At 41.5% G+C, this 24,058-nt stretch overlaps 1 protein-coding gene across 1 annotated transcript in view; it reads right to left on the bottom strand.

The window, feature by feature from the left end:
* Positions 1-3,113: 3,113 nt before the first annotated feature.
* Positions 3,114-24,058, bottom strand: part of LOC146577449 (NACHT, LRR and PYD domains-containing protein 12-like) — a 62,107-nt gene continuing 41,162 nt past the window's right edge. Inside the window, exons 8-25 of the mRNA XM_085254123.1 lie at positions 23,842-23,882; positions 23,633-23,662; positions 23,410-23,489; positions 22,587-22,642; positions 22,240-22,454; positions 18,032-18,285; positions 17,475-17,594; positions 17,236-17,377; positions 16,616-17,092; positions 7,048-7,130; positions 6,545-6,746; positions 6,284-6,433; positions 5,971-6,114; positions 5,726-5,873; positions 5,544-5,609; positions 5,115-5,296; positions 4,907-5,017; positions 3,114-4,419 (exon numbers count right to left, since the gene is read on the bottom strand). Coding sequence (XP_085110249.1) covers positions 16,773-17,092; positions 17,236-17,377; positions 17,475-17,594; positions 18,032-18,285; positions 22,240-22,454; positions 22,587-22,642; positions 23,410-23,489; positions 23,633-23,662; positions 23,842-23,882 — 1,258 coding nt within the window. The 3' untranslated portion in view covers positions 3,114-4,419; positions 4,907-5,017; positions 5,115-5,296; ... (5 more) ...; positions 7,048-7,130; positions 16,616-16,772. The remainder of the gene's footprint in view (positions 4,420-4,906; positions 5,018-5,114; positions 5,297-5,543; positions 5,610-5,725; positions 5,874-5,970; positions 6,115-6,283; positions 6,434-6,544; positions 6,747-7,047; positions 7,131-16,615; positions 17,093-17,235; positions 17,378-17,474; positions 17,595-18,031; positions 18,286-22,239; positions 22,455-22,586; positions 22,643-23,409; positions 23,490-23,632; positions 23,663-23,841; positions 23,883-24,058) is intronic.

Here is a 24,058-nt window from a genome sequence, read left to right as displayed (position 1 = left end):
AGGTTTTTAAGCAAGTCTGAGACCAGAAGTTTTGGTCTAAGTTAACTGATAAATCCGCTTCCCATTTTACAATAGGAAGTGATATTGATTCATCTGTTTTAGAAAGCATTCTATATATTTTGGATAGTAATTTGGGGGTTTTAAGAGTAAGAAATTGAACCACACTTGGTGCCGCACTTGGTGGTGTTTGTAGTTCAACTTGACCCGGTTTAAATTTCTTTTTTACTATGGATTTAATTTGTTGATATTCTAAAAATCTTTTCTTGTTGATCCCATATTGTGTAACTAGTCCGTCAAATGAAATAAATTCTGTTCCTTCTAGTATATGTTCTAAATATTTGATTCCTTTACCACTCCAATCTGAAAAGTTTATCATATTATTGTTTTGTAATATGTCAGGGTTGTTCCAGATAGGTGTACGTTTGCATGGGATTAATGAAGATGCCGTCAATTTTAGAAACTCCCACCATGCTGTCAGAGAAGAGCTGATGTCGATGCTTTTAAAGCATTCATGTCGTTGGATGTTTGAGCTGATAAATGGTAGGTCTGAGATCTCTAAATTATTGCAAAGTGCTTGTTCTACACGACGTGCTTCCTTTTCAGATGCTCATGCATCGCCGTCATACTGTCATGCAAGGCAAGTTCCATTTTGCAGATTTTGCATTGGACCTTCTTTTCTTTTGTTTTGTGAAAATGCTCCCAGACTTTTGAGTTCTGTTGCCGAGTAGCCATGATAACGGAGACAGCTTCTGTACACCGTTATAAGCGTGCCACAAAACCAACCAATCACAGACTCGGATGCAAAAATTCTGATTGGCTGTTTTGGTCTCCAATCAGCTTGCTAGCTACTGTAGCTAAGCCCAGGCAAATATCCCAGAATGCATTTCATCCACAACTCAAATTGAGGCAGTGGTGGAGGAACGCAGAATTTGAAATATACATATTTCTTTCTGGGTCACAAAAAAAAAGATATTTTCAGGATAGATTGTTGCTGTCAGGACATCACATTTTTGCAAAAGTGCTCTAACATTTTCAAAGATGCCTGTTACCCACCAGCTGACCTCACAGCTGGACTGGCCATCGGGCATACTGGTCATTTGACACAAAGCTGGAGTTATTCTGTCTTTGCTGCACAGCTGCCTCTTCTCTCCTCCTCTCCCCCTCCCTCTCCTGTTGCCACTTCAATCATGAAACTGATCAATGATCAGCTGATCGGCTTTTCTTTCGCAAGTCCTGTCGGTCTTGTTTGTTTATCACCCACTTTGCGCCGAAAAGAGGAAACAAGCAGATGTCACGATGAACAACAGCAGCGTTTAAGCTTGATCAGCTGTTGTTAGAATTTATTTAATATTAATTTCTAGTATCAGCTGATGTTTGTTGGAGCCACAGCTATAAAAGCTGCTGGTCATGATATCGGGTTGGATATGTGGTGAGAGGGAAACATGAAGATGAAACCAGGAGATGTCCTTAAGTGGTCATCTGTGTCATGGTCCTGGGTCGGTGACCCAGCGCTTTTAGTTATCATTTTCTAGTTTATGATGATGATGATTATTGTTGTTTGAGTTCTGTGTGTTATATTTTCGATCTGCCTCTGAGTCTGCATCTGAATCTGTCTGTTTAGTTCAATGTCTTGTCTGGTTCCATGTATCTGAGTTTCCTGTTTTATTGTGAAGGTCCGTGTCGTATGTGAGTGTGATCAGTTTACGTTTCCCCTGTCCCGTCAGCCCAGATTCCTCCCAGCTGTGTTGCCCTCCTGTCTCTCATCCCCTGATTACTGGTGTGTGTATTTAAGCCCTGTGTGTTCTCCTGCCTGTTGCCGGTTCGTCTGTGTTCCTCCGTGTCAGTCTGTGTAACTCTGTGTCAGTCTGTGTAACTCTGTGTCAGTCTGTTACCCTGTGTTCCACGGTGTCCTGTTCCTCGTCTGCGTCTCTCTGCTATTCATCATCCGTTGTCATATGCTCCCAGGTCTGTTATTTTAGTTCTCCCAGCTTAGGTGTCTTTAGTTGTTTGTTATGCCCCACTGTTTGTTTGCCACTACACCTCTGTAAATAAAACCACCGGTATCTCATCCACTGCCTGCATCTTGGGTCCTCCTTCTATATCCACACGGCTCGCCTCGGCAGCCGTGACAATCTGGTGTAAACTGTATAGAAATCATACATATATACAAACGAGACAGTGTACATCACTGTCACAACAGTGTTTGTGAAGCAGTATGTTTAAGATACATTGACAGTCTCATGACGACATGATTCAGATATAAGACGCAAATCAAGTCAATCAGACGAATGTAACATTTGTGTTAAATACTTTTGAATTTCACCCAAAACACCCTTTTTTTTAAATTAAATATGTCATTTTGCATCTCACTCTCCTACCTGTGAGATCTGAGTCTGTGTGCGTTCGTGTGTGTGCGCGCTGCGTGGTGACGTACGCGCGTGCATGTGTGCCCCGGTCACAGCTCGCTTCAGCAGCAGAGTGAAGCTGACCCCCCACCCACTTGAAACGTAAAGGCAAATAGGCAGAGCGGTTAGTGCTACGTTTGTGCAGATTTGTGCAGGTAAAATTAGCGTTTGTGCTGCTACGGTTTCCGAGATATTAAACTTTATTTTATAGGTCATTCAAAGGTCACCATCCCCCCAGACTGCTCCAAAACGGGCCAAAGTGGTCTACTTTTTTAGTGCTACGTTTGTGCTGATTTGTGCAGGTAAAATTAGCGTTTGTGCTGCTACAGTATCTGAGATATTAAAAGTTATATTTTTTGCTGATGACATCACCATCCCCCCAGACTGCTCCAAAACAAACCGAAATGGTCTACTTTTTAAGTGCCACGTTTGTGCTGATTTGTGCAGGTAAAATTAGAGTTTGTGCTGCTATGATTTGAGATATCCTGTTATGGTTTACTGCTGAAAAATGTCTTTTTCAAATGACCTTTCACTTTGTGTGTTCACTTGTTCAATAAAGTTCTGTTAAAAAAAACCCTCTTGTTGTATTTAATCAGCTAAATTTGTAATGAGTGTATTTTTTTTTACTTCAATTTCTTTACTTCAATCACTTTTTGTTCATAAAACCACGATGCAAATGCTTGAGTATTTATTTTTTTTTAGAGTGGATTAAAAAGACTTTATTGAAAACTACATTTGAACATTTTACACTCCCATGAACACTTTTTGAGAAACGAACAAGCTAGCAGTCTTTTGCATCAAATACACATTTTCTGGCAGAAAAAACTATTATTTGGCATTACTGTGTCTGAAGGATTCTTAGAACAGCGTTCATCTGATTTCTGAACAAGGTAAGCTTACATTTAAAATACTGAGGTTTTAGTTACTGAGTTAATACATGATATAGCTATCTGTCTGGATCAAAATGATTTTTTTCCAATGTTAAACATTTTCAAAAATGTCCAAGAAAAAAGTTTCTAAAGCACTTTAAAACATGTAGCACACTGGACTAAAGTGTTGTACAGTACACAAATTCAATAGCTCCATCTTAAAAACAATAATTCCAGAAAATATGAAAGTGTAGATTGGTGGAGAACTTGGGGGAGGGGTTGCTCCTGGCTGTATATATAGTTCAGAAATCACATTTTGCTCCATCATAATCATAGTGTGGTTTTTTTTTTAGATGCCTCGAAAGCCATCTGTAGACAAGGTTTCCATTTTTGCAGTTCTTTGCAATTCAAAAGAGGCCATAGTCCAAAATGGCAAAATAGCCACTCCAGCTGCATCAGTCTGGAAAGAGCTGAGTCAGCAGCTAGAAGACAAGATGTCAGCAAAGGCCCTGTACACTTTTGTGAAGCTAAATAGACACAACATCTGGTCAGCTTTGGAAATCAGTGATCAGGAAAGTAATAATGAAGGAGAGTTAGATTCACATTGCATTTCTCCTGGACAAGAAAACTGTCAAGCTTTTGAACTAGAAGTCCCTTTTGAGGACTGGGTTAAATTTATTCCTGAAAAGGTTGAATACAATGACAAGTTTTCTCCTACCCAAAAAAGGGAATACACAATTTTGAAACCTGGCACTTGGACTCATATCATCAACGATCTTATATGGAAGAATATCAAAAATACATGTACACTTGTGTTCCGTAGAGCAAAGGTCCATCCAACTGTCAACAATAATTATCTGGACATCAGAGGCAACTGTAAGGAGTGTCATGGCCAGTTAGAAATGTCATGTGACAGACAGCCAGCAATTAATAGTCCAATGGTGCTCCAGTGTTTCATGAGAAATACAGATTTCTCCCTGCACACTGGCCACTCCAAGCGGTTCATGTCTGGAAACCTGCGTGAACAGATCGCTAAAGAGCTGTGTGAGGGCAGAATGGAACCGGCTGTATGGAGGTCAGCGAGGGCAGCAGATCTGATGGATGTTGGAGATCCTGAGCCAAGCCACCTTCCAAATTTGGCCACTCTGCGAAAAGCCAAACAAGAGAGAAAAGAATTGGAATTAGGAGATAAGGACCCCATTGCATCTCTGCAATTGTTAAAATATAGTGTTCCTCACAGTGGTAGCATCCGAGATATTGGACTGGACAAGTTTTTTCTGTCACTACTGGAGTCAAACACAGATGCATGTTTATAAGATATTGTCAAAAAATTCTCCCCCAACTGTGTGTTTTGATGCAACCGGTTCAGTTGTGAAAAAACTGCTGAGACCAAATGGCAAATCTGGCCATATCTTCCTTTATTAAGGTATTCTGAAAGAAAACAATTGCCCCAGTGTCCCAGTGGTGCAAATGCAGTCAGAGAAACATGATGTTAATGCCATCGCAAACTGGTTGACAGAATGGATTCGTGCAGGTGCACCTGTGCCAAAGGAAGCTGTGAGTGACTTTTCTCTGGCAATTCTGGGAGCTCTGGTCAAGGCTTTCACTCCTCATCCTGATCTGAAGTCCTACCTTAATGAATGCTTTCATGTCCTTCTTGGAACCCAGTCTTCCAAACTCTCCCCTTGTTATATCAGGGTTGATGTTGCGCACTGCATCAAGATGATATGCCAGTGGGATTGCCTGAAGAAGAAAACACATCGTGTTAAAGATTTCTTTGTCAGGTCATTAGCAAAACTTCTTCAGTCTCAATGTTTGGACCATGCAAAACAGCTCCTACATGCTATCACTGTTGTGGCCCTCAGTGAGGCAGAAGGTGATGACAGTTCTGGAGCACCTCTTCCTTCAGAAAGGTGCAAGAAATACTTGAAAGCCCAAATTGCTCAAGACTCCATCATCATTCCAGATGAACAGACGGAGGAAAGTGAGAGAGTGGATTCAGTGGATGAGATCCAGACTGACCTACGACAGTGGGTAACAGAAATATGTGAGGAGAGCAGGTCACTTGCTGCAGCAAACGGGGATAGAGATAATATTCACTTTCTCCCTGAGATTATTCCTCATATAATAAGACTGGCAAGTTACTTGCCACTCTGGACAGGAATAATGGTCCCTCTCTTCCAAAGCACCAGCATCACAGCAAGTTCAGCCACTGTTGAAGCTGATTTCAAAAACATAAAACATGGCCTTTTCAAACATGACAACTTGCCTCTTCGAGTCGATCGCTTCATTGCTCGTCATCTTTCCTTCATCGAGGGAAATATGCGGATTTGTTCTACAAAAGAAAAGTCCAAAGATGAGGCAACAGTGGGATCACTGAAAGTCGCAGATGCCAATTCTGGATCCATGACGACTCACAATGCAGAAGACAAAATAAAAATGGATGCTCACCCATTTGTGGGATCTGATGCTACCACAAACATTCTTCCGGCTGATGGGGATGCAGTTGAGAACTGGAGGGGCCTAGCTGTTCCACCCAAAAAAAGGAAGAGGACTTCCTACCTCTCTTCATGTACCGAATGGCTCCATGCAGATGAAACTTTTGGGGCCAAAAGAGTGAAAGTGGGATTATTAAAAAATGGAAACCTCCATAAGCCTATTAGATTAGGGGAATCGACAATCTCTGTGCTCAATACCTGTGCATTTGATGCATTTTTTCAGTGCTTATGTTGTGCCTTCTGTGACAGCTGCACATTTCAAAATGCTGTTCTGAAAGACAGTGAAAACCCAGTCCTGCAGCTGGTGAAAGCCATTGCCACAGATAGTGTGACCCAACAAACCTACAGAAGGAGAGCAGAGCTGCTTAGTGTAATGTTTGAAGCTGTCTCGTTGAGGTCTGCTGCGATCCAAATTGATGCTCAGTGCAATATCTCCGCTGTAATTGCTAAGACAATGAGGAACATCTCAAGTGTTTATTTTACCAAACACTGCTCTTCACAGCACTGCTACCTCAGCAAAGGGATGACAAGGGAAGTGCCATTTGTTTCTCCTGCCATCTCTGTCCTCAAAGAGTCTGGTATGGCTCATCTTGGCACGGCTGTGGAAGCAGGACTTGGCCTACCTGAGTCTACCTGCCTCAGGCCACTCTCCAATCCAGCTCTGTGTCCATCAGAATTCAAAACAGAAGACAGCACCACAGGAAATGAGCTCTGTGCAGGGACAGTTACTCACAGCTACAACATTGGAGATATCGTGTGGATTGATAGTGACCTTGCAAACCATACAGAATTTCCACTGAATGAATTTCCCTCCAACCTGGTTCTCCAAGGAAAGTCGTTCACTTTGAGGGCATTAATTGCTTTCCATGGAAAGATGACCAGTGATGGTTTGGGGCATTACACTGCATACTGCAGGAGAGCTCCATGTGTGTGGGAGTGCTATGATGACCTGGGAAATGGAGTGACAGGAGCATCTGAAAAGAAAAAAATACAACCCCATGCTGTGTTATACACAGTATATTGAGTGCTGCCTGCATTTTTCTGTTTTATTTCGTTCATTACAGTTACATGTGTTCAAATGGCTAGTGTGTGTTATCAGTAAGTTCAGTTTTGCACATAAAGTTAAAGTTCTAAATTAAAAATATTTTAACACTCTTTTCTTTGTCAGTCTGATGTATATTTGCTTTTACACACCAAGTCACCTTCACCCATAGCCTTGAAAGTAACTGTTCCATTTTTCTGTCAATAATTTTCCAGTATTTCTTTTGTGTTTACCTGGTGGCTTAAGTCAGGGGTCAGCATCCTTTTCATTTCAAAGGGCCCCTTTTCCCCCTGCTGCTACAAAACCTGTCTAGAGCCTAAAAAAAAGAAAGAGCCTATAAATATCTAGAAAATGAGTTGTTGTATCGTGTAAGCTATGGAAATGTAAATAAAAATGTTTATTTTTAGATTTGATAAGACAATGAATCATCAAAGCTTTATAACGGAAAAAAGTATTTGTTAAAATGAAGCCAGCTACGTGAGTCCTTTCCATAATAATTGAAAATTAGGAAAGATGGGCAACCAACTTGAAAATTACAGTAAACAGATTTGAACCTAAGAAACATTAAATCACTTTTAAAAGCAGTGGAGGGGCCGGAGAGCCACATGTTGCTTTAGAGCCGCAAGTTGAAGATCCCTCGCCTAAGTGCTGTGGAATATTCCGTTTTCTACACGTAGGTAACTGTTGTGAATTTTAGCACTACGGTTAGCATTTACAGGATATTGTTTTGTAGGAATATTATACAGGAGAACTGTTACTCAATAAGGCCCATTTACTAGTTGTTTTTCTCTTTCTCTCTGACCCAAGAATTGATGTGTAAGAATCACAGGCTGGTACCCCAAGGTCGAAAATACCACAGAGACGAGACCACTTCCTTACTCCCATCCTCCCTTCCTTATCTTTTAGAAAAGAGCTTGTTAAAGGCCAGGTGGTTTGTTTCAGAATTCACTAATGAAAGAACTCTGTATTCTATGTCTAGGAGTGTATTTTGCTGGGATGATCATAAATTGTTGCTGAACTGATAAACTACACAAAGGATACTTCTTTGCTCAGAAGGCAGGAAGACGTTTCCTTATTTGGTCTGTACCGGTTTGAACTGAGAACCTGCTGACACACGAACCCTTTTTTCCTCTATATAAGCTGTTGTATACTTAATAAACCTTTGAGTTGATTGTGGGAGAACAACCTGAACAGTCTCTGTATCACTTTGTTCTCCTAACTGCTCCCGACGTCGTAACTAACCCAGCAGAACGGCATACCTGAGTGTTACTTTGAATAATTAGGAGTCTTATAAGGAAAGGACAAAACTCTGCTTATCGCTCACGCCTCGGAGGAAACCCGATCCACGGAGGAAACCCGGGACGGAGATTTTCCCTTCAATTTGGTGTCAAGAAGTGGGATTGCTGACGAAGGTAAATATGCGTCTTTTATATTTTTATAAGACCGTATTATACCTCTCTCAGTGATCGATCCATAAAGAAACGGGATATGCTGACGAAGTTTCACTTAGTGATCCAGAGAGATACACTAACGACTTCCTTAGTCCCCGAATAAAGTAAATTAAAAGCAGAAAGACACAGGAAGTTGCCTGTTGTATTGCGAGAAGCTGCTCGTTAAGTGAGAAGTTGCTCACCCAAACAAAAATTGCTAGCAATAAATTTAAAGTAACCTCAGCTGTGCCACAGCAAAATACTAACATAAATCCTTCAAGCGTGTAAACCCCTCTGGAAATCACTGAACATGGGTCAGAATAATTCAAAAAACTCAGACAGGTCCGAGAAAAAATCGAAATCAACTGTAAAACCAAAAAAAATAAAATATAAAGTCTCAAATAACGGCTCAGTGCGCCTCCCACTTCCGGTTACGTGCAACCCACTCCCGCGAGTCGGTGAAGACTTCCATGATTACGTATCCAGAACGTGTGGAAAAAAAGACAAGCCTCCTCGAATACTGTGGTCCACAGAAATGACTGCCTCTTTCAATGCATTAAAGGGAGCGCTGACCTCCGCCCCTTGTTTGGGTCTGCCTGACTACCACTTACCATTCCATCTGTACGTCACAGAGAACGGCACAACCTGCACAGGTGTACTGGCCCAAGAGCATGGCAGTGGCTACCGTCCAGTAGCCTTCTATTCGAAAGTACTGCCTGTGGTTGTTCAGGGAATGCCAGCCTGCCTGAGGGCAGTAGCAGCTTGCTCTATCATGATAAGGGACTGCGAGAAGCTCCCACTCTCACATGACACTATTCTACACACCAATCACCAGGTCACGACCATTCTAGCAAACATAACTACACAACATATGACTGCACAACGTCGCTCAGGTTATGAAGCTACACTGACCTCCACAGCAAACCTCACCATAAAAGCGAGCAGCACACCCAATTCGCCAGCACATTTATTGATCCATATGCTGTGTTCTTCTGACCGACAGGATGGCTCAGACAGGCTTGACGATCATGACTGCATGACGCGTATACAGGAATCCACAGCACCACGTCCAGATTTAGAGCAAACACCTATCCCAGACTCAGCCACGGTTTATGTGGACGGGTCCTGTTCAAGGCCGAATGACAGCTCATTTCTTTGTGGCTATTCAGTGGTGACATTGCCTGACATCATACTAGAGGCTCACTCATTACCATTTCACTCAGCACAAAAAGCAGAGCTCATGGCTTTAATACGCGCTTGTGAGCTCCATGTGGATAGGCGTGTGACGATTTACACAGACAGCCGCTATGCGTTTGGCGTCGTACATGACTTTGGCACATTGTGGAGACAAAGAGGATTTAGATCTGCTGATGGAAAACCGATTGCTAATTCTGATCTTGTGCAAAGACTTTTGCAGGCTATACAGCTACCATCGGCCGTTGCAGTTGTAAAAACAAAAGGACACAGTACAGCTGACACAGACGAAGCAACAGGTAATGCCCTAGCAGACGTGACTGCCAAGGCTGCAGCTGCGTCACAGCTCCCACCTCCAAAGGAAGTATTATCTGTGCCCCTACAGCTGCCACTTGTTACACTCCCAGACTATTTAGACACAAATGTTGATTTTAAATTCATACAAGAGCAAGCCTCTGCATGTGATTACACCTATTGGGAAAATAATGACTGTACCTTAGATGACAGGGATGGCCTATACAAAAATCTTGAGGGTTTGATTGCCCTCCCATCTTCCCTGCTGCCAGTCCTTGTCCGACATTTTCACGGTGTGAGTCATGTCGGACAAAGAGGGGTAATAGGGGCAATAAAATCAAGATTTGTAATTGAGAAAACATTGCATGCAGTAAAAAGCATATTAGCAACCTGTCTAACATGTGCACGAACTAATGTAGGAAAACCAAAAGCAAAACATCAGCATTTACCACAACCAGATTTTCCATTTCATACATTACAAATTGATTTCACACACATGCCAGCACAAGGAAGCATCAAGTACTTACTGGTAATAGTGGATCAATTTAGTAAATGGGTAGAAGCTTATCCAACCTCAAAAGAAACTGCACAAGTAGTCTGTCAAAAGTTGTGCAATGAAATAATACCCAGATTTGGAATACCTCACCAGATTAACAGTGATAGAGGACCCTCATTTACATCAGAAGTAATTCAAAAGTGTGCTAAAACTTTAGAAATAGACTGGAAATATCATGTGCCATACCACCCTCAGAGTTCAGGAGTTGTAGAAAGAATGAATAGGACCATAAAAAAATCGCCTGACTAAAGCAATGATAGAAACAGGAATGACCTGGATCAAATTACTTCCTCAAGTCCTCTGCGAGATTAGAATGACTCCATCTGCAGCAACCAAATTATCTCCATTTGAAATAATCATGGGAAGACCATTTCCAACACCATGGTCAGCTTCCAGAGGGGCACCGCTATTAGAAGGTGATGTAGATACTGCATTGTCCGACTATGTTCACAATCTGGTAGAAACACTGAATAATAACTATCAGAAAGTTTGTCTCTCCCAGCCTCTCCCCCCACAGCTCCAACGCACCAGTGGAGACCAGGAGATGCGGTGTTGGTGAAGTCGCTAAAACCAAGGACACTCGGGGAGGCCGCGTTTTCCAGCCCCCAGACTGTACTGGCAGTGACGAGAACCAGCATCCTTACGGACGGACAACCTCAGTGGATACACGCCAGCAGGGTTAAGACCAGCCCAATCAGACCACCTCAGGTGTCGGATCAAGCAGACGACGACTCAGGCGGGCCAGCGCCGGGAACCAGAACAAATAAACACACACGGGTGGATGACATCTCAGGCGAGCCAGCGCCCGGATCCAATCCACCTACACACATGCAATCGCTGATTAACACACAAAGCCTGAAAGAGCCACAGCAAGGTACTCGAGCATCCAGCAGGAATAGAAAGCCAAGAGTACCACATGATGTCTAATCTGATAAAGCTAGACTCATTTCATCCTGATAATGGAGAAAATGAAATGCCCATTGTCATCACACGGCGCTTATTCAATGTCTCTCGAACCTGGGACCAGGCCAGGAGACGACTGAAGAACTGTGTTTTTCCTTATATATTTTCTTATATATTTAGGTTCTTTATCATATCGATCGCATTAACCTTAGGATTTTTCTTTGCTATTTTGTATTGTAAACTGCAACCATGTTCACATTTCTGCAGGTCATATTTTGCTCTATTTTGCAAGACACCTACTTAATGCACTCCTCACGCTCCCTAAAATCAGTAAATGACAACATAGACGCCACTAATAAACCATTTTTTGCACCCCCTAGAGCAGGAGCTAACGCCTGGTATGAAAATGCCAGAATAGCCGCTCGTGACTTAAGAAACAGTAACTGTTATGTCTGTTCAAAGGGTAACCCAGAACAGGTTGTAGTGGGATACCCAATTTCAGGTTTTCCCTTAACAAAGATGCTATTCAAAAATGATAAAAAGGGGCCCTTAACAGCAACCCTGATTGGAGCGGTGCAAGTAGAACTAAGTCCTTTAGATTGTTTATTCATATACACAGGACAAGTCTCTAGTGAGGATGTTAGCATGATTGACAACATTACCCACCCCTGCAACCCAAAGCAGCGCCCCGAAGACCGCACTGAACCTCTTTCGCCCCCAAAACAGATGCGCCATCACCCAAATATCTCGATGACATGCATATACCGACCAAAGCTTAAAAACATAAATTATGACGCACAAAACTATACATTCTTTTCTGACTCTCCAGGAGCACGCTGTAACGAAACATGGCTAGCAGCGAGTGTTGACAGGACACAATATAGACATATGCCTTTTTATCTATATGCATATATAAATACGCATTCAGATAACTCAACAATCCTGCATTCGCCCAACACACTGAACGACTCGTACTGGGGAGGCATATTAAAAGGCTTTACAGCTTCGCGCCTGACCAGACCAATCCCACATGCTTATTGGATGTGCAATAATACCCTTAGACTAGCTTTACCTGTTAATTGGACCGGTACCTGCGGTCTAGTAACTGTAGCTCAAGAACTACTAATACAACAAACCTCGGATCTGCCTGTATCCAGCAGACGTACAAAACGTTCCGCTTACTCACATAATGTTTACATAGATGCTATAGGAGTTCCACGCGGGATACCAAGGGAATTAAAGGCACAAGGAGAAGTATCCGCAGGGTTTGCCTCAATACTACCGTATATACAGATAAACAAAAATGTAGCCTGGATCAATTATGTTTATTACCATCAGCAAAGACATACTAATTTGACCAATACGGCCCTTAAGGCCCTAGGAGAACAGATGTCTGCTACCTCTTTAATGACCATGCAAAATAGGATGGCCTTAGACATGCTGTTAGCTGAGAAAGGAGGTGTTTGTGCGATGTTTGGAGATGTTTGTTGTACTTTCATTCCCAATAACACCACCCCTAACGGTTCATTCACACAAGCTATGAATAGACTTGAAGCATTGCAGATAGAACTAAGAGCCAATGCAGGTCACGGTCAGTGGCTAGACAAGTGGCTGCAGGACACGTTTGGAAAATGGAAGGAACTAATTGTAGCTTTTGTAACCATTGTAGCATGTATTATTTTGCTTTTGATGATTATTGTCTGTTGTGTGGTACCCTGTGTACGTTCAATGATAACCCGTATAGCTACTAGTACAACTACTTCAATGTATTTGCAATTGGCACAAATCGACCCAGATTATGTGTCAGATGTCATCAATGATGATCCTGATGTATGTATTGAGCATTAGATTGAGAATTACTCGATTATCCAAGAAGAGACCAGTCACATTTATGATTTGTTTCACATTTATGATTTACTTCACGTTTATGATTTGTCCTTATATTGTGTTATTACATTTGTGATTTTTTGAGTTATTATTTTAAAGATAATAAAAGAGTGGAACTGTTGTGAATTTTAGCACTACGGTTAGCATTTACAGGATATTGTTTGTAGGAATATTATACAGGAGAACTGTTACTCAATAAGGCCCATTTACTAGTTGTTTTTCTCTTTCTCTCTGACCCAAGAATTGATGTGTAAGAATCACAGGCTGGTACCCCAAGGTCGAAAATACCACAGAGACGAGACCACTTCCTTACTCCCATCCTCCCTTCCTTATCTTTTAGAAAAGAGCTTGTTAAAGGCCAGGTGGTTTGTTTCAGAATTCACTAATGAAAGAACTCTGTATTCTATGTCTAGGAGTGTATTTTGCTGGGATGATCATAAATTGTTGCTGAACTGATAAACTACACAAAGGATACTTCTTTGCTCAGAAGGCAGGAAGACGTTTCCTTATTTGGTCTGTACCGGTTTGAACTGAGAACCTGCTGACACACGAACCTTTTTTTCCTCTATATAAGCTGTTGTATACTTAATAAACCTTTGAGTTGATTGTGGGAGAACAACCTGAACAGTCTCTGTATCACTTTGTTCTCCTAACTGCTCCCGACGTCGTAACTAACCCAGCTGAACGGCATACCTGAGTGTTACTTTGAATAATTAGGAGTCTTATAAGGAAAGGACAAAACTCTGCTTATCGCTCACACCTCGGAGGAAACCCGATCCACGGAGGAAACCCGGGACGGAGATTTTCCCTTCAGTAACAATCTATCAAAGCAAACACTTCATTTTTTCTGAGACAGCTACATTAATAATAATGAACATATATAATTCAAAACAAAATCATAGAGGCCAACTGGGTATGTAAAAAATAATAATAATTTAGGTATACGTGAATCACTTCACATGAAACTCAGTTTTGCCACAGAAAAAATGAAAACTTTAGCCTACCTTGTGTACGTTTCTGCACTAGTAACAAAAGAAATATCGACCTTTCCGCTGAATAAATTGTGTTACTAAAGTGTAAACTAATAAAAGTCAATATGCAGCAAGCCTAGAAAAAGTGCAAAACTCCACAGCTGCTGAAACTCACTGACACAGACACTGGTGTTATACAGCGTAGGCCGTAATAATTAAAATCATTATATCTCAGATACTGTAGCAGCACAAAAGCTAATTTTACCTGCACAAATCAGCACAAACGTAGCACTAAAAAAGTAGACCACTTTGGCCCGTTTTGGAGCAGTCTGGGGGGATGGTGACCTTTGAATGACCTATAAAATAAAGTTTAGTATCTCGGAAACCGTAGCAGCACAAACGCTAATTTTACCTGCACAAATCTGCACAAACGTAGCACTAAAAAAGTAGACCACTTTGGCCCGTTTTGGAGCAGTCTGAGGGGATGGTGACCTTTGAATGACCTATAAAATAAAGTTTAGTATCTCGGAAACCGTAGCAGCACAAACGCTAATTTTACCTGCACAAATCTGCACAAACGTGGCACTTAAAAAGTAGACCATTTTGGCCCGTTTTGGAGCAGTCTGGGGGGATGGTGACCTTTGAATGACCTATAAAATAAAGTTTAATATCTCGGAAACCGTAGCAGCACAAACGCTAATTTTACCTGCACAAATCTGCACAAACGTAGCACTAACCGCTCCGCCTATTTGCCTTTACGTTTCAAGTGGGTGGGGGGTAAGTCACTGCCACGTTGCTCAGTTTGTTCAGACCCCAAGCTGCAATGTGAATACAGCCGAACCGCCGCATTTTTGTTTGTCGTTAAGAGGCTCGTTCGGGATAAGTTTTGTGGAGGACAGAGTTTGCTAATATACGTTTTTAATGAGTTTTAGCTGAGAACGCAGCTGAAATGCTAGCATGCTAAGTTAGCCTGAACGCTAGAGGCTTGTGAGCGTATTTGCTGCAGTTTTTTTAACAGCATGCACTCTTTTTTCCTTCGTCAGGAGAGGTGTACTGGCAGGCGCGTGACACACACAGAACAGACACTTATTTCTGTGTTGCAGGTATGGAGATGTTCTTATGTTTTGGAGATGCACTCTTTCATTCATTGTTTTTATAAGTACAGTGTTGTATTGCCTGTTGGATGGCGGTTATTAATATAATTGTACTGAAGTATAATGTTTGAACTATAAGCACTAGAATATTGGGTCCTGGTTATTGAATTGTATTTATCTGACTGTTTATTTGTTTTTGAATTATTTTGTTTATTGTTCTTATAAGTTGTTTTTAATGATTTTTCAGTGACATGTTATTTATTTTATGCTTTTTGTTTTTGAGAGCTTAAGTTAATGTTTTAAAACAATTTGTTGTATTAGATTTATTATATTATTGTGGTGTTAATGAAGCTGCAGGCACAGCTCCTTTCAGCATGGCCGGAGGAGAGGTGTACTGGCAGTCGCGTGACACACACAGATCAGACACTTATTTCTGTGTTGCAGATGTGCAGTAAAGAGCCAAAGACCCAAGTGCTGTCTCCTGCCTCTTACTTTCACGCCAGAACACAATGCAATGACGGGTGTAACACATGAACGGGTTACACGAACAGGAATCTCAAACTGTTTAAAAACATGAATTCAAACTCCAGCATAAGAAAGCAAACAGCAAAACTTTATTTATACAGGCAGAAACACAAAATGCTGCTCAAAGCAGAAGCTAGCACAGACGAGAACCTCAGTAATCAGATTGTAAACACTGATCATGTGATTCAACATGTTATTCATGGACTGAACATACACACACCCACAATGGACAACTGTACCCTCAAACACAATAATAACATGGACTGAACCACCACTCACAACCACTAGCACTTTATATAGCCTCTGTAGAAATTATCCACATATCTCACTTATCTTAACTGCACTACTGTATAGCTCTGTAAATAATCATTCTGTACATTCGATAATCTTTAATCCTACAACTGTTTACAACTTGCATAGTTCCCATTTCTGTATAGCTGTATATCCCAGATTCTGTAAAGTTATTTATTTCATATTCTGTATAGTTTTTCATATTTATATCCTGTTCATAGCCTGTACATAGCTTGTACTCACTACAGCCTGTACATACTTATAGTTATAGAATATTCACAACATACTTCATACCGTGTACATTATAACATACCATAATAGACCCATTTCTGTAATATACTCACATATCTATATTATTGCTAATATATATTGTAATATATCTATATCACTAAAGCACTTCTGGATGGATGCAAACTGCATTTCGTTGCCCTGTACCTGTGCATGTGCAATGACAATAAAGTTGAATTCTATTCTATTCTATTCTATTCCAGCATTAAAGGTAAAAACAGCTTCAGTTATATTGTTGGAAACAGATGCCGGTCACAGATAACTTGAGGTGTTGCTCTTCAACCTGTAGATGTGGTTCAGCATCTACAGGTTGGAGCTTCACATATTTCCTGGTTTGTGCACTAATAATGAGCAGCCCAGAGACTTACCGAGGTCCCAGACTCTGCTTCAGTCCATCCAATGTCCTGCTCAGCTTCTAGTCAGAGTCCAGGTTTTAATAAGAACTAAAGTCCAGTTTCCAACACACACATGAAGATCACAATAATGACACTGTCAGTGGTCTTTGAGATTTATTAGAAATCTGTCTTATCTTAAGTTCAGCTCTGTGAAAAGGCATGGATCCTCCTCACAGAGAGCAGCGATCAGAAGTAAGATGGCTATACTTCCTTTTCGTCGCACTGTGTCAATAACGTCTCGTGCTTTATCTGCTTTGCTCTGCTGTGATCTGACTGATTCCATCTCCTGATCATTGATAATATGCTGCTCCAGGAGTTTATCCAGAAGTTTGTTTAAAACAGGTTCAGACACTCTGTCAATAAACTGTGAGCGAACTGTGAGCAGCCTCTCGTCTGCCGGGACTCCGGACTCATCTGGGACATTTCTCATTAAGGTTTCTGTTCTTGGTGCTGAAGGAACAAAGAAAGATAGACATTTAACAGCACTCTGAACTGAGGATGAAAAGAGAAGTATGATTTCAGTTGAAGTTTTATAAAATATAAAATAAAAAGTTTGTAGGGTAATTTCTGCTGGTATTTGGCAGGAATCTTACCTGGCAGGCAAACAGATGATTTCCAGATTTCATTCCCCTCTTGGTCTTTGACTATCAGACTCACAAACCCTGAATTTGTACTCAGGAAAACTTGAAATGTTGGATGGTAATTTGGGCCAGACTTTGAGCGAAACTGTGTTTGCTAAACAACAACAGAAAGGTGCCATTTTCATGACGAGTGGGTTATCCAGGACTTTCATTTCATTTCAGCAGCATATAGTTTCTAACTGCTGACTCACCTTCGGCTGTATTATCCTGCTCTCAGGCTCACAGTGGACACTGTACCTTTGACCGAAGCTGAAAAGACAGTCAGCAGGGGTCTGGAGGTATTCAGCATCATCGTGTTGTTGGGCAGACACCTGCAGTGACAGGACAGTTTATTATGCTGGTAACGTTAATAAGTCTATTCACCTGTAGAGATCATTTAAACATATCAGGTGTAGAATATCATGTGTCAGTATGAATCAAAAACAATCATTCTTGAGATAGAATAGCTTTGCAGAGAAAAAAAGCTCCATGATTTTATTTTTATCAGTGAAGTGTCAGATCTGACATTATGGGTCACAAACATCAAATGTTCACAGCTTAGGGTCATTACTGGGAGTGAATAAAGAAGAGCAGTGATTGGTCAACAATGTGGGTAAGAAAAGCTAAATGGAGCCTGACTCTTTGTCTCAGGTAATCAGAGTGGAGTGACCAGTAAACCTGTACATAACTTTAGTTTATTATCAGAAAGCTGCTGAGAATCATTTGGATTCTGAGAGGACCACAGAGTGAAGATGATGAAACTATTTACCTCTGACAATGGGATATTTTCCTGGAGTAGAAACACGTTGATTCTTGCAGGCTCTGAAGGTCGGAAGAACAGCAGAACTTGGCCATTTACTGTTATGTTCAGGAGCCGCTTAAAATCATCCCAGATGATGCCCCACCCAGAGAGGTGAGGAACCTTCACAACCACATGGGTGGCAGTGATCTCCAGCGGCTCCAAGATGCTCATCCCATCATCAGAGATGTGGGCAACAGACAGCAGGCCATCAACACACAGCGCTGTGAAAGGAAAGAGCTTTTCATTCTGAGAGTTCAGATTTACTTCTCACCTTATCTGAGGATTACATCTCCTGCAAACAAGTTCACCTCCATCCTTTTTTGTTATAAATGTGAACAGCCCAAAACTTTTGCATTATTTATTACATAAAGCTCAGAACTAGGCATCAGTTATGTTACACGTTTGTGCAGTTATATATGTTCTTGGTTTGTAATTCATTTGAAAGCCTGATGCTTAACATTGTCCACCCCAGCTGTGAAACTCAGAAACCAGTCTTACTTGTTATCATCTATCGTCCACCTGGGCCTTACACAGAGTTTCTGTCTGATTTCTCAGACTTTATATCTAATTTAGTTCTGAGCTCAGATAAAATAATTATTGTGGGTGATTTTAACATCCATGTAGATGCTAAAAATGACAGCCTCACCATGGCATTTAATCTGTTATTAGACTCAATTGGTTTCTCTCAAAATGTAAAAGAACCCACCCACCACTTTAATCACACTCTAGATCTTGTTTTAACATATGGCATAGAAACTGAACATTTAACAGTGTTTCCTGAAAACCCTCTCCTGTCTGATCATTTCCTGATAACATTTACTTTTACAATATATGATTACACAGCGGTGAAGAGTAGACTTTATCAAAGTAGATGTCTTTCTGAAAGTGCTGTAACTAAGTTTAAGAATATAATCCACCCACTGTTATCATCTTCAATGCCCTGTACCAACACAGAGCAGAGCAGCTATCTGAACGCTACCCCAACAGAGGTCGATTATCTTGTTAATAATTTCACCTCCTCACTACGTACGACTCTGGATACTGTAGCTCCTGTGAAAACTAAGGTCTCTAATCAGAAGTACCTGACTCCGTGGTATAATTCTCAAACACGTACCCTAAAGCAGATGACTCGTAATCTGGAGAGGAAATGGCGTGTCACAAATTTAGAGGATCATCATTTAGCCTGGAGAAATAGTTTGCTGCTTTATAAGAAAGCCCTCCGCAAAGCCAGAACATCTTACTATTCATCACTGATTGAAGAAAAGAAGAACAACCCCAGGTTTCTCTTCAGCATTGTAGCCAGGCTGACAAAAAGTCAGAGCTCTTTTGAGCCAACAATCCCTTTAACGTTAACTAGTAATGACTTCATGAACTTCTTCACAAATAAATTTTTTATCATTAGAGAAAAAATTACCAGTAATCATCCCACAGATGTAATATTATCTACAGTTACTCTTAGTACCATTGATGTTAAGTTACTCTTTTTCTCCAATTGATCTTTCTGAGTTAACTTCAATAATTACTTCCTCCAAGCCATCAACGTGTCTTTTAGACCCCATTCCTACAAAACTGCTCAAAGAAGTCCTGCCATTAATTAATTCTTCGATCTTAAATATGATCAACCTATCTCTAATAATCGGCTATGTACCACAGGCCTTCAAGCTGGCTGTAGTTAAACCTTTACTCAAAAAGCCATCTCTAGACCCAGCAGTCTTAGCTAATTATAGGCCAATCTCCAACCTTCCTTTCATATCAAAAATCCTTGAAAGAGTAGTTGTCAAACAGCTAACAGATCATCTGCAGAGGAATGGTTTATTTGAAGAGTTTCAGTCAGGTTTCAGAGTTCATCACAGCACAGAAACAGCTTTAGTGAAGGTTACAAATGATCTTCTTATGGCCTCTGACGGTGGACTCATCTCTGTGCTTGTCCTGCTAGAACTTAGTGCAGCGTTCGATACTGTCGACCATAATATCCTATTAGAGCGATTAGAACATGCTGTAGGTATTACAGGTACTGCACTGCAGTGGTTTGTATCATATCTATCTAATAGACTCCAGTTTGTGCATGTAAATGGAGAGTCCTCTTCACACACTGAGGTTAATTATGGAGTTCCACAGGGTTCAGTGCTAGGACCAATTCTGTTTACATTATACATGCTTCCCTTAGGCAGTATCTGTTAGATTTTGTATTGTTGATTGTCATTTATGCTTAGAAATATTTACTTATATATGCTTAGAAGTATATAATTACTTGTAGATTGAAAGAATGTCTCATCCTAAGAGGTCTGTAACAACTCTGTGTAGCATGAAGAGGGGGGTGAGTTCACTCCCCTACAGAGGAGAGGTCGTATCTTCTTTTGCTGATTTATGGTATAGCAAACACACGTATATCTGTTTAAGTATAAGAGCCTTTTGTTAGATGGACCCAGACGTCCTGGCGCCAGCTTTGGGGATTCTTCACAGGGTCATATCTTGACCTCTCTCTCTCTCTCTCTCACACACACACACACACACACACACACACACACACACACAGGCAAGGTACTCTTTGTGTGTATGTAGACGTCATATGTTAATGAACCTATGCATATTCATGTAACCCCAAGTGGTACGGGAGAACGGACGAGAGCAACTGGGATCAGACGAGAGAACGGCATCTGTCCGGTCTCTCCCGTGCACGAGTAACATGAAGAACTTTGCCTACTTGTGTCTTGCCTTGCAGTGTAATTATATTGTCTTCAACGTTCCAGCGGATAGGTACAAGCTACAAACCTATCAGTATCATTAGAAGACATAGCATACATTTTCACTGCTATGCAGATGACACCTAGCTCTATCTGTCCATGAAGCCAGATAACACACACCAATTAGTTAAACTGCAGGAATGTCTTAAAGACATAAAGACCTGGATGGCCGCTAACTTTCTGCTTCTTAATTCAGATAAAACTGAGGTTATTGTACTCGGCCCTGAAAAGCCTAGAAATATGGTATCTAACCAGATTCTTACTCTGGATGGCATTACCTTGGCCTCCAGTAACGCGGTGAGGAACCTTGGAGTCATTTTTGACCAGGACATGTCCTTCAATGCACATATTAAACAAATATGTAAGACTGCTTTCTTCCATTTGCACAACATCTCTAAAATTAGAAATATCCTGTCTCAGAGCGATGCTGAAAAACTAGTTCATGCATTTATTACTTCCAGGCTGGACTACTGTAATTCATTATTATCAGGATGTCCAAAAAACTCACTGAAAAGCCTTCAGCTAATCCAAAATGCTGCAGCAAGAGTCCTGACATGGACTAGAAAGAGAGAGCATATTTCTCCATTTTTGGCTTCCCTTCATTGGCTTCCTGTTAAATCCAGAATTGAATTCAAAATCCTGCTCCTCACATACAAGGTCTTAAATAATCAGGCCCCATCTTATCTTAATGACTTTGTAGTACCATATCACCCTATTAGAGCACTTCGCTCTCGCTCTGCAGGCCTACTTGTTGTTCCTATAGTATTTAAAAGTAGAATGGGAGGGAGAGCCTTCAGTTTTCAGGCCCCTCTTCTGTGGAACTAGCTTCCAGTTTGGATTCGGGAGACAGACACTATCTCTACTTTTAAGATTAGGCTTCAAACTTTCCTTTTTGCTAAAGCATATAGTTAGGGCTGGACCAGGTGACCCTGAATCCTCCCTTAGTTATGCTGCAATAGATGTAGGCTGCCGGGGGATTCCCATGATGCATTGAGTTTTTCCTTTCCAGTCACCTTTCTCACTCACTATGTATTAATAGACCTCTCTACATTGAATCATATCTGTTATTAACCTCTGTCTCTCTTCCACAGCATGTCTTTATCCTGTCTTCCTTCTCTCACCCCAACTGGTCGCAGCAGATGGCCGCCCCTCCCTGAGCCTGGTTCTGCCGGAGGTTTCTTCCTGTTAAAAGGGAGTTTTTCCTTCCCACTGTCGCCAAAGTGCTTGCTCATAGGGGGTCATATGATTGTTGGGTTTTTCTCTGTATCTATGAAGCGCCTTGAGGCGACTTATGTTGTGATTTGGCGCTATAAAAATAAAATTGAATTGAATTATAAATAAACTGCATTGTGGTTATTTGTATGATAAAGAACAGTTCATATTAGCTGAGCACCACACAGTAACACAGATGTTTCACAGCACAGTGCTCACCCTCCTTTGTTTCACAGTGTGGCAGGTGGAGCTCCCAGACTGCATCCTCAGAGCATGTGATGTTAAACAGCGGCCCTGCAGCTGTTTTTCCAGCTGATTGAAGGAGGCTCCCATCCCATTGGACAGTCCTGTACAACAGCTCCGCCTCCTGAGCCATAACAAACACTAGTCTGGTCAGAGTACACTGGAACACACCTGGACCAGGACACCTGAACCTGTAGGACACAGAAGGGCTGAAGCACTCCAACCAGCCTGTATGAGCTGAGGTCTGATCACCACCAGCTGTATCACGCGTCTTGTCACATCATTACATACATGTTATCAACCTAATGTGAAATTAGAAGCACCTGTAGGAGATGTGTGTGGATTCAGTTTGTACTTGAGGGGTGAAGCTTAATGGAGGCTGGAATTCAGAGAGGAAATACATCAGCTGTTTAAAGCAGCAATAAACAAGTAAACGGTGAACAAACTATACAGAGTACACCCATCCATCCATCATCCATCCATTTTCTTCTGCTTTATCCAGGGCCGCAGGGGTAGCAGCCTAAGCAGAGAAGCTCAGACCTCCCTCTCCCCAGCCACCTCCTCCAGCTTATCTGGGGGAACACCAAGGCGTTCCCAGGCGAGCCAAGAGATATAATCTCTCTAGCGTGTCCTGGTCTGCCCCGGGGCCTCCTCCCGGTGGGACATGCCCAAACACCTCACCCATGATGCGCCCAGGGGGCATCCTTGTCAGACGCCCAAACCACCTCTGCTGGCTCCTTTCGATGTGGAGCAGCAGCGGCTCTACTCTGAGCCCCTCCCGGATGGCTAAACCTCTCACCCTATCTCTAAGGGAGAGGCCAGCCACCCTTCGGAGGAAGCTCATTTCAGCCGCTTGTATTCGCAACCTCGTTCTTTCAGTCATTACCCACAGTTCGTGGCCATAGGTGAGGGTAGAAACATAGATGGACCACACAGCTAGTGGAGTGTGCCCCTAGGCACACAGAGTACACATCAGGTGTTATCTGTACACACTTTCAAAACTGCGAGTAACATACTGACAATGACATAGAATCTTAAACCTGACTGGTTGTCTGCCCTGTGCTTTAACACACCTGACAAAATTTCTGTGCTGAAGGCCTATTTTTTGTATCACAAGACAATCAGATGCACATGCTTTTCTCTCACCTTAATGTGCTTTATGTCATCTTTAGACAAATCAAGCTCTGTGTCTAATGAGTCTGGATTCAGTCTGACCTCAGAGTAACCTGATGAGAGACAAACATCGAATAATTCAGGATTTCCTGGAACTCTAACTGGTGCTGTTTACAATCATATTAGTTTCTTAGTGGTTTTCTGATCAAATACAAACTGTCTGTGAGGGATTTCTCTTTCTTCCTTAAGGACCCACCATCTTCTTCAGCTGCAGCCTTCTCACTCACTAAAAAGATTTTAAAAAGTATTAAAATATTTTGACCAAAACCAGTACCTAAAAACACATCCTTAAAACCCCCCCATAATTTATAGATTTTTGCAAAATGAAATAAGCACAAACGAGCTTTCATGTGATATGCTGTTGATGAAATAGTGATGAATGTGACACAAAGTCTCAGTACTCACTGGTTTTGTCTATGGAAGATTTAAAAGTCTTGACATCAACTCTGCAGAGAGCAACGGTAAAACACAACTGATTAATGGTGTACTAAGCCTAGCCAGAGAAGAAGAAGACAGACTTTACCATGAAGATCCTCAGTGTGGATCAGTATAATATCAGCCTGATGTCTGCAGTTTAGTGTCAGCACAACTTTCACATCATATTCATCTCAGCACAACTAAA

This window comes from Mchenga conophoros, linkage group LG3 (assembly GCF_057382185.1).
Source record: "Mchenga conophoros isolate Kocher_MC1m ecotype Shallow Benthic linkage group LG3, M_conophoros_male_GT1.1, whole genome shotgun sequence".
NCBI lineage: Eukaryota > Metazoa > Chordata > Actinopteri > Cichliformes > Cichlidae > Mchenga > Mchenga conophoros.
The sequence above is the reverse complement of the archived record's forward strand: the minus strand, read 5'-3'. Positions and strand labels throughout refer to the sequence as shown.